General features: G+C 42.3%; 2 protein-coding genes across 3 annotated transcripts in view; one reads left to right on the forward strand and one right to left on the reverse strand.

Annotated features, from left to right (window-relative positions):
• The window catches only part of LOC109923472 (bromodomain-containing protein 3-like), a 23,622-nt gene extending 21,651 nt beyond the window's left edge, over positions 1–1,971 (forward strand). For both annotated transcript variants that reach the window (XM_048613542.1, XM_048613541.1), the window contains one exon: positions 1,241–1,971. In XM_048613542.1, coding sequence (XP_048469499.1) covers positions 1,241–1,368 — 128 coding nt within the window. In that variant the 3' untranslated portion in view covers positions 1,369–1,971. The remainder of the gene's footprint in view (positions 1–1,240) is intronic.
• Positions 1,972–5,721: 3,750 nt separating this feature from the next.
• On the reverse strand, positions 5,722–8,618 carry LOC125486368 (putative uncharacterized protein BRD3OS). The gene has a single exon (XM_048613543.1). It carries the CDS (start codon positions 8,564–8,566, stop codon positions 8,234–8,236), a length of 333 nt encoding a protein of 110 aa, XP_048469500.1. The 5' UTR covers positions 8,567–8,618; the 3' UTR covers positions 5,722–8,233.
• Positions 8,619–15,042: the final 6,424 nt, after the last annotated feature.

Below are 15,042 nucleotides of genomic sequence, written 5' to 3' on the forward strand. Positions count from 1 at the left end.
ATACACACCAAATGATAGGTCCCTAGGGAGCACTAAGGAACAAATGGATCTTGGTTTTCAAGTCCATAGATCCCTGAAGGTGTCAGCAGGGTGGTGAAGAAGGCATGTAGGATGATTGCCTTCATTAGCTGGGGCATAGAATAGAGGAGCAAGGAAGTGTATCACGACTTTATAAAACATTGGTTAGGCAGCATACGGAATATTGTGTGCTGTTCTGGTTGCCACGCTATCTGAAGGATGTGATTGCATTATTGAGGAGGTTCACCAGAATGTTGCCTGGGATGAAAAGTCTCAGTTATGAGGAGAGACTGGATAGGCTGGGTTTGTTTTCCTTGGAGTAGAGGAAACTAAGGAGGTATCTGAGGTTTACTAAATTATGAGGGGGATAGATTGCGAGAATCTCTTGCCCCATGGCAGATATGTCTTAAGATCATCGAGTATAAGTTTAAGGTGAGGATCAAGCGGTTTAGACCCTGACAATGGAAAATTTCCACCCAGAGACTGCAGGTAAATGGGATTAATGTGGTTTGGTGTTTGTTGGTCTGCTTTGAAACGGTGGGCTGAAGACCCTGTTTTTATGCTGTATGATCCTCTGACCCTGATTCTTGTGAGCCGCTTCTTTTGATTTAACGAAAGTTTTAACTTTTGTTAGCTCAGGTTCATTCACCCTTCTGATTGGGAGAAATGTGTCTGTTGAATCCTTTCGTGTATTTTCCCAATCCACTAACTTGCCTTTCACACCTTCCCTAGTTTAGATTTAAGACCTTAATTTCAGAGGTTCTGGTGTTGGAAGGTTGATAATGAGAAGAAACAGATTTAAGGTCATTGGCAAAAGAACTAAAGAGGGGAGGTAACAAGATTTTTTCTTTAATCACTTTTTGATCTAGAATGCATTGAAACGGATTCAGTAGGAACTTTCAAAAGGAAATTCGATCATTTGGCGGGTTATGAGACAGTCTAAGAGGAGTTGCTAACTGTCTCACAGAGCCTGTAGTGGCATGATGGGCTGAATTAACTACTTTTGTGTTGTATGATTCTATGTCAGTGGGTAGAAGTCCTGGAACTTCCAATATAACTGCGGCATCAGAGCTCCTTCACCATATAGATTCAAGGACAAGGTGAATAAGAGCAGCCAGGCATTGGCTGATGTTGGCAGTGACACAGAAATCCTCAAGAATTAAAGTCAAATCCTCTTCATGGTTTTCATTCTAACTATTGTTTTTTTTTCTAAAATTTACAGGGGAGAAGTCAGACCTCAGGCAGGGAGGGTGTCCCTCCCGTCTCAGTGGCAGCAGCAGTTCATCCTCTGACTCAGGCAGCACCAGCTCCAGTGTCTCCAGCTCCTCAGATACCAGTGAATCTGAATAGACCTTTCGATCTGGGCTCTCAAATTATACTTTTGGCACAAAGTTCTTCCGGCTGCTGGCCCACATGACTTGAACCTTACCTCACCAGATTTGAAAGCTGTGCTGTTTTTTTGATGATGAATGAACCTGATAGGAGAGACCCTGACCAGCACATTCCATTGATGATCATTCACTCAGTTAAAAGCAGTGTGAGACGCCTGACTGAAGGATATAGCCAGTGTCTGAGCACACAGGGACTGTCTGAGTGCAAGTGTTTACCCATGTGTATATACCTAATTTATTAAGAACCTGGACAAATAAATCAACTCGGGACCAATGAGGAAGCCTCCAGGCAGGATTCTGATCGTATGTGTGTAGCCTGGCTTGTGCTAGATCCTTCAGGTGTTTGTACAGCCGATGTGACTGGGTGCTGTGATTTACAAATTCAATTTGTTGTGTTTGTTAAGCATTTTTATCATTCTATTTAAGGTAAAGGAAGGAATGGAAGGGGTCGGAGTCCATTGTACAGACAGAAGTGTTGAAACTTTAGATAATCAGGTTTGAATAAGTCAGTTTCTGATTTCTACAAAGGCCCTTTTGAAATAAACAGGATTGGGTTTGGTGACTCACAGTTGCCTCAGTACAAAGAGACTTGAAATCCTGGTTGTTTATTGTTGGATCATTTGTGGATGACTTGGAGTGTTCTGTAAGTTAGACAGAATGTCTCCAGCATTTTCCCTTGTTAGTCCTTTGATATTTATGTTTTAATCAGAGATGAAGAACGAAGTTAAGACATTTGTGAGACAATGACGTATTGGTGGATATTACAAACTGTGGTTGCAGGCTGCCCAGCCCCTTCACCGCAAACACTCTCAGCAGGTTCTCCCTTTCTCCTTTGTCAGTCCATTTTCTCGCTGTGAGCTTCTCCCTCTCTCTCTCGTTATAAGCTCATTCTTTCCCTCACTACATCATAAATCAGAAGTGGGGATGTGCAATCAGCATTGAAGAATGTTAGGTACCATTTGTGACTCCTGAGATACTGAAGCAGTCTGTTTTCAAATGTGGCATGACCTGGACATGATCCAGGCTTGGGATGCTAAGTGGTAAGTAACATTTGTGCTATGCAAGTACCAGGTAATGGCCCTCTCCAACAAGAGAGAATCTAACCATCACTGTTTGACCTTTAATGGCATTATCATCACTGATTGTCCCACTATCAACATCTGGGGGCGGTTACCATTATCTAGAAACTGAATTAGACTCGACATTATAAATGCTGTGGCTACGAGAGCAGATTAGAGGCTGGGCTGCAGCAAATAACTCACCTCTTAACCTCCCAAAGTCCATCCACTATTGACAACATACAAGTCAGGAATGTTATGGAATACTCCCCATTTGCCTGGATGAGTGCAGCTCCAACAACACTCAAGAAGCTTGATATCCAGCAGAAAGCAACCCACTTGATTGGCACTACATCCACAAACATCCATTCCATCCACCACTGGTGCTCAGTAGCAGCAGTGAATACTGTTTACAAGATGCACTGCAGAAATTCATCAGATCTTCTTAACAGTACCTTTCAAACCCACGACCACTTCCATCTCAAAGGACAAGGGCAGCAGATGGGAACACTACCCCCTGCAAGTTAGGGATTGGCAATAAATGCAGGTGGATTGAAAGAAGCATTGCTGAATTTTAACAACCGTTCTTCGAGTTGCAAAGATCCAGATGCTCCTGGATTTGGACCCTAACTGAAAAATCATTGCAGGTTTTCCTGAGTTCTGAATTTGTCCTCTGAAACTCACCTTCAACAAATTCCACTTAGAGCTTCACAGTAACTCTGAATATATTTTACTGTTCTTTATAATTATAAGTTTAAATTCTTTGTTGGATACGTTAAGTATAAGTTGATGTGATGTTTAATGTACAAAGCTTTGTGTCAGCACTGGGTGCCTGAAACAAAAAAATCTACTTAATATCAACAGCTTTTTTGATTTATTTCAGTTGTTGACATTGTGAAGAGAAGTACGTGAAGATTGCAGGTTTCATAATAAAATTCAGAATGTGCTCTACGAATATTGTAGCTCTCTTGCTGCTTACCCCTCCTTAGCTTTACATTTTGCTTCTCTACTTCTGCCATTTCCTTTTCCCTCAGGCCCCCTGTCAACCTCTGCTCCCTCAGCCCTCCCACCGCACCCCCATCTCTGTCTCCCTCAGCCCTCCCACCGCACCCCCATCTCTGTCTCCCTCAGTTCTCACACCCCCCAACTCTCTGTCTCCCTCAGTTGCCTGTTTGAAGTTTTCCAATCCAAACTGTTTCTGGTTTCCAGTCCCACCTCAACTCTATGCATTGGGTGAGACACCCTCCTACAGGAACACTCGGGGATTGCGGGGGTGGGTAGGGATGTGAGAGTTCCTTTTATAGGAATGGGATGGAGGGGTGGTGGTGAGAGTCCCTCCAACAAGAAAGACTAGAGGTGGGGTGCCTGAGGGCCACCCCCTCTCTCCAGCAAGAATGATTGAAAGGGGAGCCCCTCCTGCAGAAACAATATATGCTCTTGTTAGATCACTTTCTGAGCACTCTTTAAAGTTTCTGGAACTAGGATTTTAACAGTCAGAGGCCTGGAATTCCTGACATTTTTCAGACATGACTCACCAGACTCGATTATAACTGGCTAGAATCCTGAGCCTAACTCACATTTGATGACAGAATTGACCAAGTTAGGGAAGTCTGCCAATCTTCTTTCTCAACTGTTTTTCGCTTTGATAGTGGGATTTAGCAGTCATCCAATTTGCATTAGTGTATTTTATTTTGGGTGGTCCTGAGCTCGTTTATCTGTCTAATTCCAGGTGAGCTGTGCATTAACTCTATCACTGCAGGAAGAGAACACCTGGGCACTAAACCCTTGCTTTTTGATCTGTGGAGTTTTGAGTTAGACTTAAGAATGATAATGATTGGCAAGGAACTTTGTGGTGAATGGAGGTAAAGATAAAATACAAAAGGAAGTGAAGGTGGAATAGCAAGTCAGGACAGGGCTTAGGTGCTGTGTACAGGAGAGTATCATCCCTGTGATGCTTCAAGCTTGATGTCATTGTAAATATTTACAAAAACAATGGTTAGGCTACAGATGTGTGTGCAGTTCTGTTCACCACACTATTGGAACAATGTGATTGCGCTGGAGAAAGTTCAGAGGCATTTCACCAGAATGTTGCCTGTGATGAAAAATCTCAGTTATGCGAGACTGAATAGGCTAGGTTTGTTTTCCATGGAGCTGAGAAAGGCTGAGGGGAGATCTGATTGAGGCATTAAAAACTGAGAGGCATAGACTGGGTAGATCATGAGAATCTTTTTCCCCTTGGCAGATGTGTCTAAGACCAGAGGGCGTAAAAGTGGTTTAGAAGGTATGAGAAAAATGTTTTTCACCTAGGGGGTGTGGAAAATATGGATGTGGGGAAAATATGGACGTGCTATCTGATTGGATGGTGCAGGCAGGTACTTGCAACATTTAAGGAGCATCTAGATGAGGGCTTGAAATACCAGGGCACAGTAGGTTGTGGACCAAGTGCAGATAAATGTGTCGTTTGGTGTTTATTGGTCAGAATAGATAGTGTTCTGGAGTACTCAATTCGTTTCCAGGCCTCATACATTTGGATGCCTATTTATCATTCCTGACTACAAATGAAAAGAGAAAGTGTCCGAAGTGTACAGGTTTTTGAAGAGGTCACAGTAAGAAGGATAGTAAGACTGTACAGAGATTTATTGGGATTTATACAATCAGGAATTTTATTTGCTGGCGCTCTTACTGTTTGACCCAAGAAGTTGAAGTTATCTGACTGTGTGTGTGTTGGGGTGGCTCAGAATTATTGAAGCTTTTTGACAGAGAAACTGGGAAAGAAAAGCTCCAGCGAGCCAGATAGCACAGTGTATAAACTTAAGATCACAATCCGAGATTAGAATGTCTTTTTACACAAGAACTGTTATCTCATGGGATACCACATCAGAAAAAAATGTTGCAGTAGAAAGCACAATAACTTTCCATATGAGAAATAAACACGTAAAAAGGCTTGATGAGCAGAACAAGGTATAACTGAAAAAGGCTGGCACTGGCATAATGGGCCAAATAGCGTCAAGTAGTCTAACAGTCTACAATTCTTGTACCCAGCCTGACATTTTTTCTTATTTAATTAATTCATGGAATTCAGACATCATTGAGTAAGTCACCATTTATTGCCCAAAGGGTAATTAAGAGAACTCTATTGCTTTGAGTCTGGAGTTGCATGTAGGCCAGAGCAGGTAAGGACAGCAGATTTCCATCCTTAAAGGACATTACTGAACCAGATGGACTTCTGAAACAATTGACAGTCGCCATTAGACTGGCTTTTTATTCCAGATTTTTATTGAATTCCATTTATAACCATCTGCCATGCTGGGATCGAACACAGGTCCTCAGAGCATTAGCCTAGTGACATGAAAACTGCCTCCTCAAATTCAGCTAACTGTCCTGTAGTTACAAAACCATTGGTAAGGATCTTAAAATCAATAATCCTGTGATTGTTTTACCAAGGGAGTCAAAAGAGTAGACTTCAAGGTTAATGTTTTGAGTCAAATGACCTTTCTTCAGGGTAACTGGACTCAAAACATTAACTCTGCTTTCCATCCACAAATACTCCAAACCTGCCAAATTTCTCCAGCAATTTTTGTTTTTGTTTTGTATCTTCAGCATCTGCAGTTCTTTATTTTAGACTTCAAGATTTTTCTACTTCAGATTGACCAGAAACAGGGATCATCGATATAAGACTATCACTAATAATTCCAAAGGGGAATTCAGGAGAAACCTCTCTACCCAGAGAGAGTGTGATTAACTATCACAGGGAATCATTGTAATGAATAAGATATATACAAAGGCAAGGTAGATAAACACACAAGGGAGAAATAAATAAAAGGATAATCTAATATAGTGAGTGAGAGGAGGCATGGGGGGAGCAGAAACATTGGTGGAGACCAGATGACTTGTATCTATGCTGTATTGTCAACCTTATAAGCCTATTGGATGTCATCTGCTGACATTAAGCTCCTAGTATCAGCTAAATATTATTCAACATGCACAATCCTGGGTTTATGGTAGTGCTGGGAGAAAAAGGTTGTCACAGTAAGAACTGCATTCCAACAGAAACTCCAATATGCATTTGTACAGCACCTGTTCATCGCAAAAAAATCATAAGTGCTTCATAGGAACATCATATACTCCATTTACACTTCTTGTTGCTTTGGAAAGGTAGCCAACGTCAAAGACCCCTCCACCCTGGTTATAATTTCTTCTAACCTCTTCTGTCAGGCAGAACGTACAAAAGCTTAAACATGTGTACTATCAGGTTCAACAGCAGCTTCTTCCCTACTGTTATTAGACTTTTGAAGGGATCTCTCAAATTTAATGTTGATCTCACTTTTTGTGCTTCTTCTCTGCAGCTTTAACATTGTATTCCTCATTCTGTTCTATCACCTTATGAACTTTGTATGTATTTCCTGCTTGTACTCAGGTGTACAGTACGCAATCAACTCCAGGCCGACCAGATATCCTAAAATAATCTTGGCCCATTTTCCTCTAAACCCTTCCTATCCATATACCCATCCAGATGCCTTTTGAATTTTGTAATTGTACCAGCCTCCACCACGTCCTCTGGCAACTCATTCCATACACGCAACACCCTTTCAAGTTTAGCAACATCTTTCCTGTAACAGATACGCAAAAACAGAGCTTTTCACTGTAGAGATAGTAACAACTGCCGATGCTGGAGTCAAAGATAACACCATGTGGAGCTGGAGGAACACAGCAGGCCAGGCAGCATCAGAGGAACAGGAAAACTGACGTTTCGGGTCTGGACTCTTCTCCAGAAAATTTTCTGTATTCTTCCAGTTCCACACTGTGTTATCACTTTTCACCGCACCTAGGTATATGTGATGATAATAAATCAAATTAAACAAATTTGATGGAGCATGTTAAGTTATTAGGTAGGTTATTAGTTGCTTAAAGGAGGGACAGAGAGCTGCAGAGACAAAGGTTTCATCCCAGAGCACAAGCAACTGAAGCTATTTGGTGGAATTATTAACAAAAAATCACAGATGCTCAAGAAGCTGGAAATCATTCATTGCACAAAATATTTGTGAGGGGTATGTCAATGTGAAAAGTGCTGTATGAATAAAATTGTCAATTAAAAACAAGCCTTGCTCAGTAAGGAGTAATGTTACCACAATTTGAATGGCTTTGAATACTGTAATTCCACTCTAACACAAAACTTCTATCACTTTTTACACAGGGTTTATTCTCTACTGCACAATGTATTCTCATCACCCGAGTGGCCAGCCTACCTCTGAAAAATGGGACACAATCTCATAATCCAGGCCTGATTCTCCTAGAAAGGTTTCTATTACAGATTTGTTCTTATGCACAGTCTGAAACACCCAGCTATTCCAGCTCAGGCATTGATCCATAAATAAAATCAGTTTATAAATAAATCACTATTGCAGGGAGGATGAATACAGAGAGTGATAATCTGCATAGATCCGGTCTCCAAACAGATGTATGCCAGGTATTAATCCAGGAAAGTCTGTAAATACTACGGATATACGTTGTAATTTGCCATATTGACCCAGATGTTGCTTCTTGGTGTTAATCTGGTTGCAGAGCTACTGTGGGTCATAAATACTGCAGCCGCTAATGATAGTTGGTGTTACTCCTGCTGTGAAATTTGGACTCGAAAAATTAGGTTGCTCTCTCTCCATAGATGCTGCCTGAACCGCTGTGATCTCCAGCAGTTGCTCCAGTATAGCTCCGGTTGTTACTGGAATTGCTACTCTGTCCCGGTTTCGTTCTGAATCCGGATCCAGTTCACATTAATAAGCAAATACGGGAATGGCCTGGATTTGGAACCGGACCTGTGCTGGGGCAGGACCCCGGGCTTAGTTTGCTCCTGTCCCGGACCAGGATGGGCTGATTGCCGAACTGCCGGTACCACATGCTGTGGCTGCGGCCCAGGAAGCTGTCGGGTCCGGGGCCCGGGCCTGAGCCCAGTGTCCGCCGCTCCAGCTGTAGCTGCTGCTGCCTCCAGATCAGGAGCGAAGTGTCTCGGTACCGGAGCCGGGCGTAGCTCTCAGACACGGCCTTATCGGCCAGCAGCGTCCGCCCGCGGGAGGCCGAGGACCCGGAGCCGGCCCTATTCATCCCTTAGTCCCGCACGGGACACCCATCCGAGGGAAAAGCATAGCTCCCTCGGCCCGCCCCCAGGAAACCATGGCAACCAGGGGCCTGCCCCCCCCCCGGGAAACCATGGCAACCGGCGGCCTGCCCCCCACAACAACGGCGACCCGGGCCCTGCCTCCCATAACGGTTCTGAGGAAGGGTCACTGGGCTCGAATCATTAACCTCTCTCTCTCGAGAGAGAGATGCTGCCAACCTGCTGAGCCTCTCCAGCAATTTGTGTTTTTGTCTCAGATTTCCAACATTCGCAGCTCTTTATTTTTATTCCATTCGGATCGAACTGCATTTAGATTGTGCCTAAAATTACCAGAGACAATCGAGCTATCTTAAAACCGCGGAACAAATTCGCAGGAAAATGACAAAACGAGACAGCACGATTATCTAGAATATCGACCAGGGCAGTAATAGTGTGAGGGGCAGAGATTGGCGATAATTTCTGAACTGATGGAAATTTCCGGATCAGTTCGCTGTCAGTTTGATGAGGAAGGAGGCAGAACTGGATCTGGATCAGGAGGATGAGAACCGAAAGGATCAGGAAATTTGAAGGTAACAGATTGTTATGGCACAGAAAGAAGGTATTAAACCATTGTGTCTGCACCACTCAGCAAAGAAGCTTCATGACTTTGTGCCATTCTCCTGCCCTTTCCCCATTACCCCACACGTTGTTCCCATTTAAATAATAAACTAACACCTTCTTGAATGCCTGATTGAACCTACCTGCCCCCAGATTTCATAAAATCATAAGGTGATGGTAGAAAAGAACAGGGAACATTCAGAATAAACATAATTACAGGATAGCCAATTTCAACGAGGTGAGAATGGACTGACGCAGCAAGACTGAAATCACAGACTGGTTGTCCCAGTAAAATTGTTCCAGGACAATAGGTTACTTAGATTTTCAGAAGGAGGAAATTACGGCGAACAATCGTGAGCCTGGGCATAACAAAACGAATTGTGAGTAAACTGAAGCCAAAAAAAAGGCATTCACATGACACACATCAAATGGAGATCTATCTGCAAATAAATAATAAACGCATGGTAAAAGTAAGCTCAATGTTGAGTTGAACAATTTTGGGGCTTAAGCATCTCTCCCATGTTCTTACCCCAACTCCCATACGCCAGGCCTTGTCAGCATACAAACCAAACCACTGTCAGCCATTAATGGTCCCCCTTAGCAGCTATTCATTCTCCCATGCTGACCTTTACCTCCTTTATCTGCCCAACTGTTTTTGTCTCTCTCTGGGCTCCATCTCCACCTATTGTTTACTCCTCCCCTCTTCCCCCAACCCATCTTTAGCATATATACCAATCTTTCCCTAGGTACAATCAGTTCTGGAGAAGGGTGACTGGATCTGAAACATTAACTGCTTTCTCTCCACAGAGTGGGGCTGAGTAGCGACCAAAAATAAGTGTATACATGGAGGCAGAGGATTTGGCTAAGCTACCAAAGGAGCATTTGCATCTTTCTTTACCAAGAAAGATCTCAGATGTCAACTACTAAGAATTTTTTACAATAACTTAGAATCATAGAGTCATACAGCACAGAAACAAACCCTTCAGTCCATACCGAACATAAGAGAACATAGAACAGTACAGCACAGTGCAGGCCCTTTGGCCCACGATGTTGTGCCGAACTTTTACCCTAATCCTAAGGTTTATCTAACCTCCACCCCTACCTTATACTATCATCCATATGCCTATCTATTAGCCGCTTAAATGCTCCTAATGAGGTCGACTCCACCACCCTCTCCGGCAATGAATTCCACGCCCCGACCACTCTCTGAGTAAAGAACCTACCTCTGACGTCTCCCCTATATCTACCTCCACTCACTTTAAAACTATGCCCCCTCGTAATAGCTACCTCCACCCTAGGAAAAAGTCTCTGGCTGTCCACTCTATCTATACCTCTGATCATTTTGTACACCTCTATCAAGTCACTTCTCATCCTTCATCATTCTAAAGAGAAAAGCCCTAGCTCTCTCAACCTTTCCTTGTAAGACCCTCCCTCCATTCCAGGCAACATCCTGGTAAATCTCCTCTGCACCTTTTCCAATGCTTCCACATCTTTCCTGTAATGAGGCGACCAGAACTGGACACAATACTCCAGATGTGGCCGAACCAGGGTTTTTATAGCTGGAGCATAACTTCACAGCTCTTGAACTCAATCCCTCTATTAATGAAAGCTAACACACCATACGCCTTCTTAACAACTCTATCCACCTGGGTGACAGCTTTCAGGGAACTGTGGACATGAATCCCAAGATCCCTCTGCTCCTCCACACTGCCAAGAATCTTTCCGTTAAGCCTGTATTCTGCTTTCAGGTTTGTCCTTCCAAAATGAATCACCTCACACTTTTCAGGGTTAAACTCCATCTGCCAGTTCTCAGCCCAGCTCTGCATCCTATCAATATCCCTTTGTAACCTAGAACAGCCCTCCGCACTATCCACAACACGACTCATCTTCGTATCATCCGCGAACTTACTAATCCACCCTTCCACTCCTTCATCCAAATCATTTACAAAACTCACAAATAGAAGAGGACCAAGAACAGATTCTTGTGGTACACCACTCGTAACTGAACACTATGTTGAATATTTGAGATAGTAGGAACTGCAGATGCTGGAGAATCCGAGACAACAAGGTGCAGGGCTGGATGAACACAGCAGGCCAAGCAGCATCATAGGAGCAGAGAGGCTGACGTTGAATATTTTCTGTCCACTACCACCCTTTGTCTTCTAAGGGTCAGCCAATTCTGAATCCAATCTGCCACATTTCCCCCTATCCCATGCCTCCTTACCTTCTGCATGAGCCTACCATGAGGAACCTAATCAAACGCCTTACTTAAATAATCCCAAACAAAGTAGTCCCGCCTACCTGGTCCTGGCCCAAATCCCTCCAAACCTTTCGTATTCATGTACTTATCCAAATGTCTTTTAAATGTTGTAATTGTACCTGCATCCACCACTTCCTCAGGAAGTTAATTGCACATGCAAACCACCCTTTATGTAAAAAAAATGCCTCTCATGTCTTTTTGAAATCTCCCTCCTCTCACCTTAAAAATGTGCCCCCAGTCTTGAAATCCCCCATCCAAGGGAAAAAGACAACTACCATTAACTCTATCTATACCTCTCATTATTTTGTATGAAGTTACCAAATATATAGTTGTAAAATTTGTTGATAACACAAAAATAGGTAAGAAAGTAGGTTGTGATGAAGACATAAGGAGGCTGCAAAGAGATTTAGCTAGGCTAAGTGAAAAGGCATGGGAAAATGTGAGGTCATCCATTTTAATTGGAAGAACAGAAAAGCAACATGGTTATTCAAATGGAGAGAGACTGCAGAATCCTGTGGTACAGGGGATTTGTGTGTCCTGGTACATGTTAGTTTAGAAGTAGTGGAATGTTGTTGTGTATTGTGAGGGAATATATAATAAAATGAGTTGTAGTAATGTGGACTTCAGGCTTGAAGGGGCCAAATGGCCAACTCTAACTCCCAATGTTTTGTGTGTATTTACAACGTTACTGACAAAGTCACAGTAAAAGAGGATGTAGTTGAAACACTGATGGGCCAAAACATGAATAAAAACACAGAATGAGAAATCTGGCTGTAATTAAAGTTGAAAAGTCATTCGGATTGGATGTAATAAATGTAAGGAATTTAATTTTATTCCATCATGGGAAGTTGGTGTCATTCGCACTGCTGTCTGATGGGTGTAGGTAGACCAACAATGCTGTTAGAAAGGAAATTCCAGGATTTTGACCCAGTGACATGGAATAAACGGTGATGTATTTCCAAGCCAGGATGGTGAGTGGCATGGAGGGGAACTTGCAGTTGATGGTGTTCCCATTTATTTGCTGCCCTTGTCCATCCAGATGGAAGTGGTTCATTGGTGTTCCCACCAATGAATGTCAAGCGTAGGTGGAATGGGTAGATTCTCTCTTAGTGGAGTAGCCTAGCATCTGTGTGGTGTGAATGTTACTTGCCGCTTTTCAGTCGAGGCCTGGATATTGTCCAGGTCTTGCTGCATTTGGACATGGACTGTGAAATAACTGCACAGAGGCCGGTACCCTACCACCAAATCACCTTTTATGTACATGTGTACAGCCTGCTCAAGTCAGTCCCTGAACTGAGGAGATTGTAAATCCCCTGTTTATTTGGTAAGCTAGGGCTTCCTGATTGGCCAAGGTTAACAAATTCAATCAAGGATCTCATAGTCAACGAGATCCACCTGGTTCCAATCACTACAGACTGCTTCAGTATCTGAGGAACCGTGAATGGTGCTGAACATTGTGCAATATTAGTGAACATCCCCACTTCCTTACAACATTCCTCACTTCCACTTTCCTGTGTTTTCCCTATAAGCCTTGATCCTTTACTGATTAAGAATCTATCTCTCTCAGCCTTAAATACACACAAAGAGTCTCACCCACAGATCTCTGTGGCAAGGAGTTCAAAAGAGTGACAACCTTCTGAGAGAAGAATTCCTCCTCATCTCAGTCTTAAATTGGCACCCTTTATTCTGAGACCATACCCTTAGATCCCAGACTCTCCCATGAGGGAAATTTTCTCTAGTCATTTACCCTTTCAAGCCCCTTAAGAATCCTGTATGTTTCAACATGATTACCTCTCATTTTTCTAAATTTCAGTGAGTAGAGTCCCAACCTGTTCAGCCTTTGCTCAGTAGACAATCCCTCCATACCGGGGATCATCCGAGTGAACCTTCTGTGAACTGCCTCCAATGACACGATATCTCACCTTAAATAATGGGACCAAAACTCCACATGTGCTCTCACCAGCAGTTTGTCAGTTGCAGTAAAACTTCCCTACTCTTATACTCCAAACCCCTTGAAATAAGGGCCAACATTCCAATCGTCTTCCTGATTCCCTGCTGTACCTGTGTGCTAGCTTTCTGTGTTTTGCGCACAAGCCCCCCAAGATGCTTTCAGTTGCAGCTTTCTGTAGCTTTTTTTTCCCTATTCAAGTAATATTATGTTCTTTTGTTTTACCTTCCAAGTCACATACCTCCATGAGCCATAACAAAAGTGCAAGTATCTTATTGAAGCATCAAAAATGGTCAATTTGTTTCTTATTATTACTGTTAACTAGAACAAGGGGCTTTCACTAGGCTTTTCAAAAAAAAAGCAAAATTACACTTTATTACAGGCAAAATTATTCTTCAAACAAGTGGAAAGCTGATTATCAACAAAAGCTGCTAATTAAACTGTATCCAGACATGGACAGAACAAAGAAATACATGACTCTGCAGAGCAATAATGGGAAAAAAATATGGATAAAGGGGCAATAGACACAAAAACACCCTTGTAAATCAAGGAGTGAATTCAGATGATAAAAATAGATGGACTTCTCACAGTTCCTTCAAATTCCTGTTGATGAACTCTGATGCTGACAGCCATACAATAATGAAAAGCCATCTGACTGTATTTCAGATTCAGCTGAGGAAGAGTTAAGAATCCTGCTCTTTAAAAGTTTATTTTTTTTCATCCTACTTCACTGAGAAAGAGAATGCTTTTACCTCCAAATTTGACTCTTACTGACAGAGAGAAAGATAGATACAGTACTATGTATCCTTGCATATTTCTCTAGCAACTATCCACATTTTCAATGTCTTTACAAACAAAAACACTTAGTATCTCAGTCTCAAGGCTGTTGTTAGGCCCAGGCAGCATGGAACCATGGTTATATAAGGTCTAGGAGCAGGTGTAGGCAATTTAATCCCTCATGCCTGCTCTGCCATTTTTATCTGATCTCATCTCAGCATTAACTCCCCTTTCCTGCCCACTCTCCATAAACCTTCAACACATTACCAGTTAAAATCTACCTATCTCTTCCTTAAAATTATGTAATGTCCCACTCTAGGATAGTGAATTCCACAGATTCATGATCCTTTGGGAAAAGTAATTTCTCCTCATTTCTGTTTTAAATCTGCTACCCCTTATCCTGAAACTATGATCTCTTATTTTCAATTGCCCCACACTTTACATTTGCTTTCTCCATTTCCTTATAAGAGTTAATTACATCTCCTGTCATTTTTCTAAACACCAGACAACATAGGCCCAAACTAATCAATCTCCCTTCATAAGACAAATCCCCTCATCTCTGGAATCAATTTAGTGAAACTCCTCTAAACATACTCCAATGCAACTATATTTGATCCCCCTTTTAAGGAGTCAAAATTGTATGTAATACTGCAGTCTCACTAATGCCTTGTACAGTTGCAGCAATACTTTCCTACTTTTATACTGTTAAGGTTTTCCAGGTTTGTTTACTCCACAATTAAAACAATAAAACTGCACCCTTGTCTCTCTCAAAGCTATGCTGGATTCTGCTTTTCCAACTCACATTTTATGTAAACAGCAAATAGATCATAATCCCTTTAAACTTATGACCTTCCAGTTCAAAGTAAGGCATGATAAAAGTC

Source organism: Rhincodon typus, chromosome 28, assembly GCF_021869965.1.
Source record: "Rhincodon typus isolate 14 chromosome 28, sRhiTyp1.1, whole genome shotgun sequence".
Classification (NCBI taxonomy): domain Eukaryota; kingdom Metazoa; phylum Chordata; class Chondrichthyes; order Orectolobiformes; family Rhincodontidae; genus Rhincodon; species Rhincodon typus.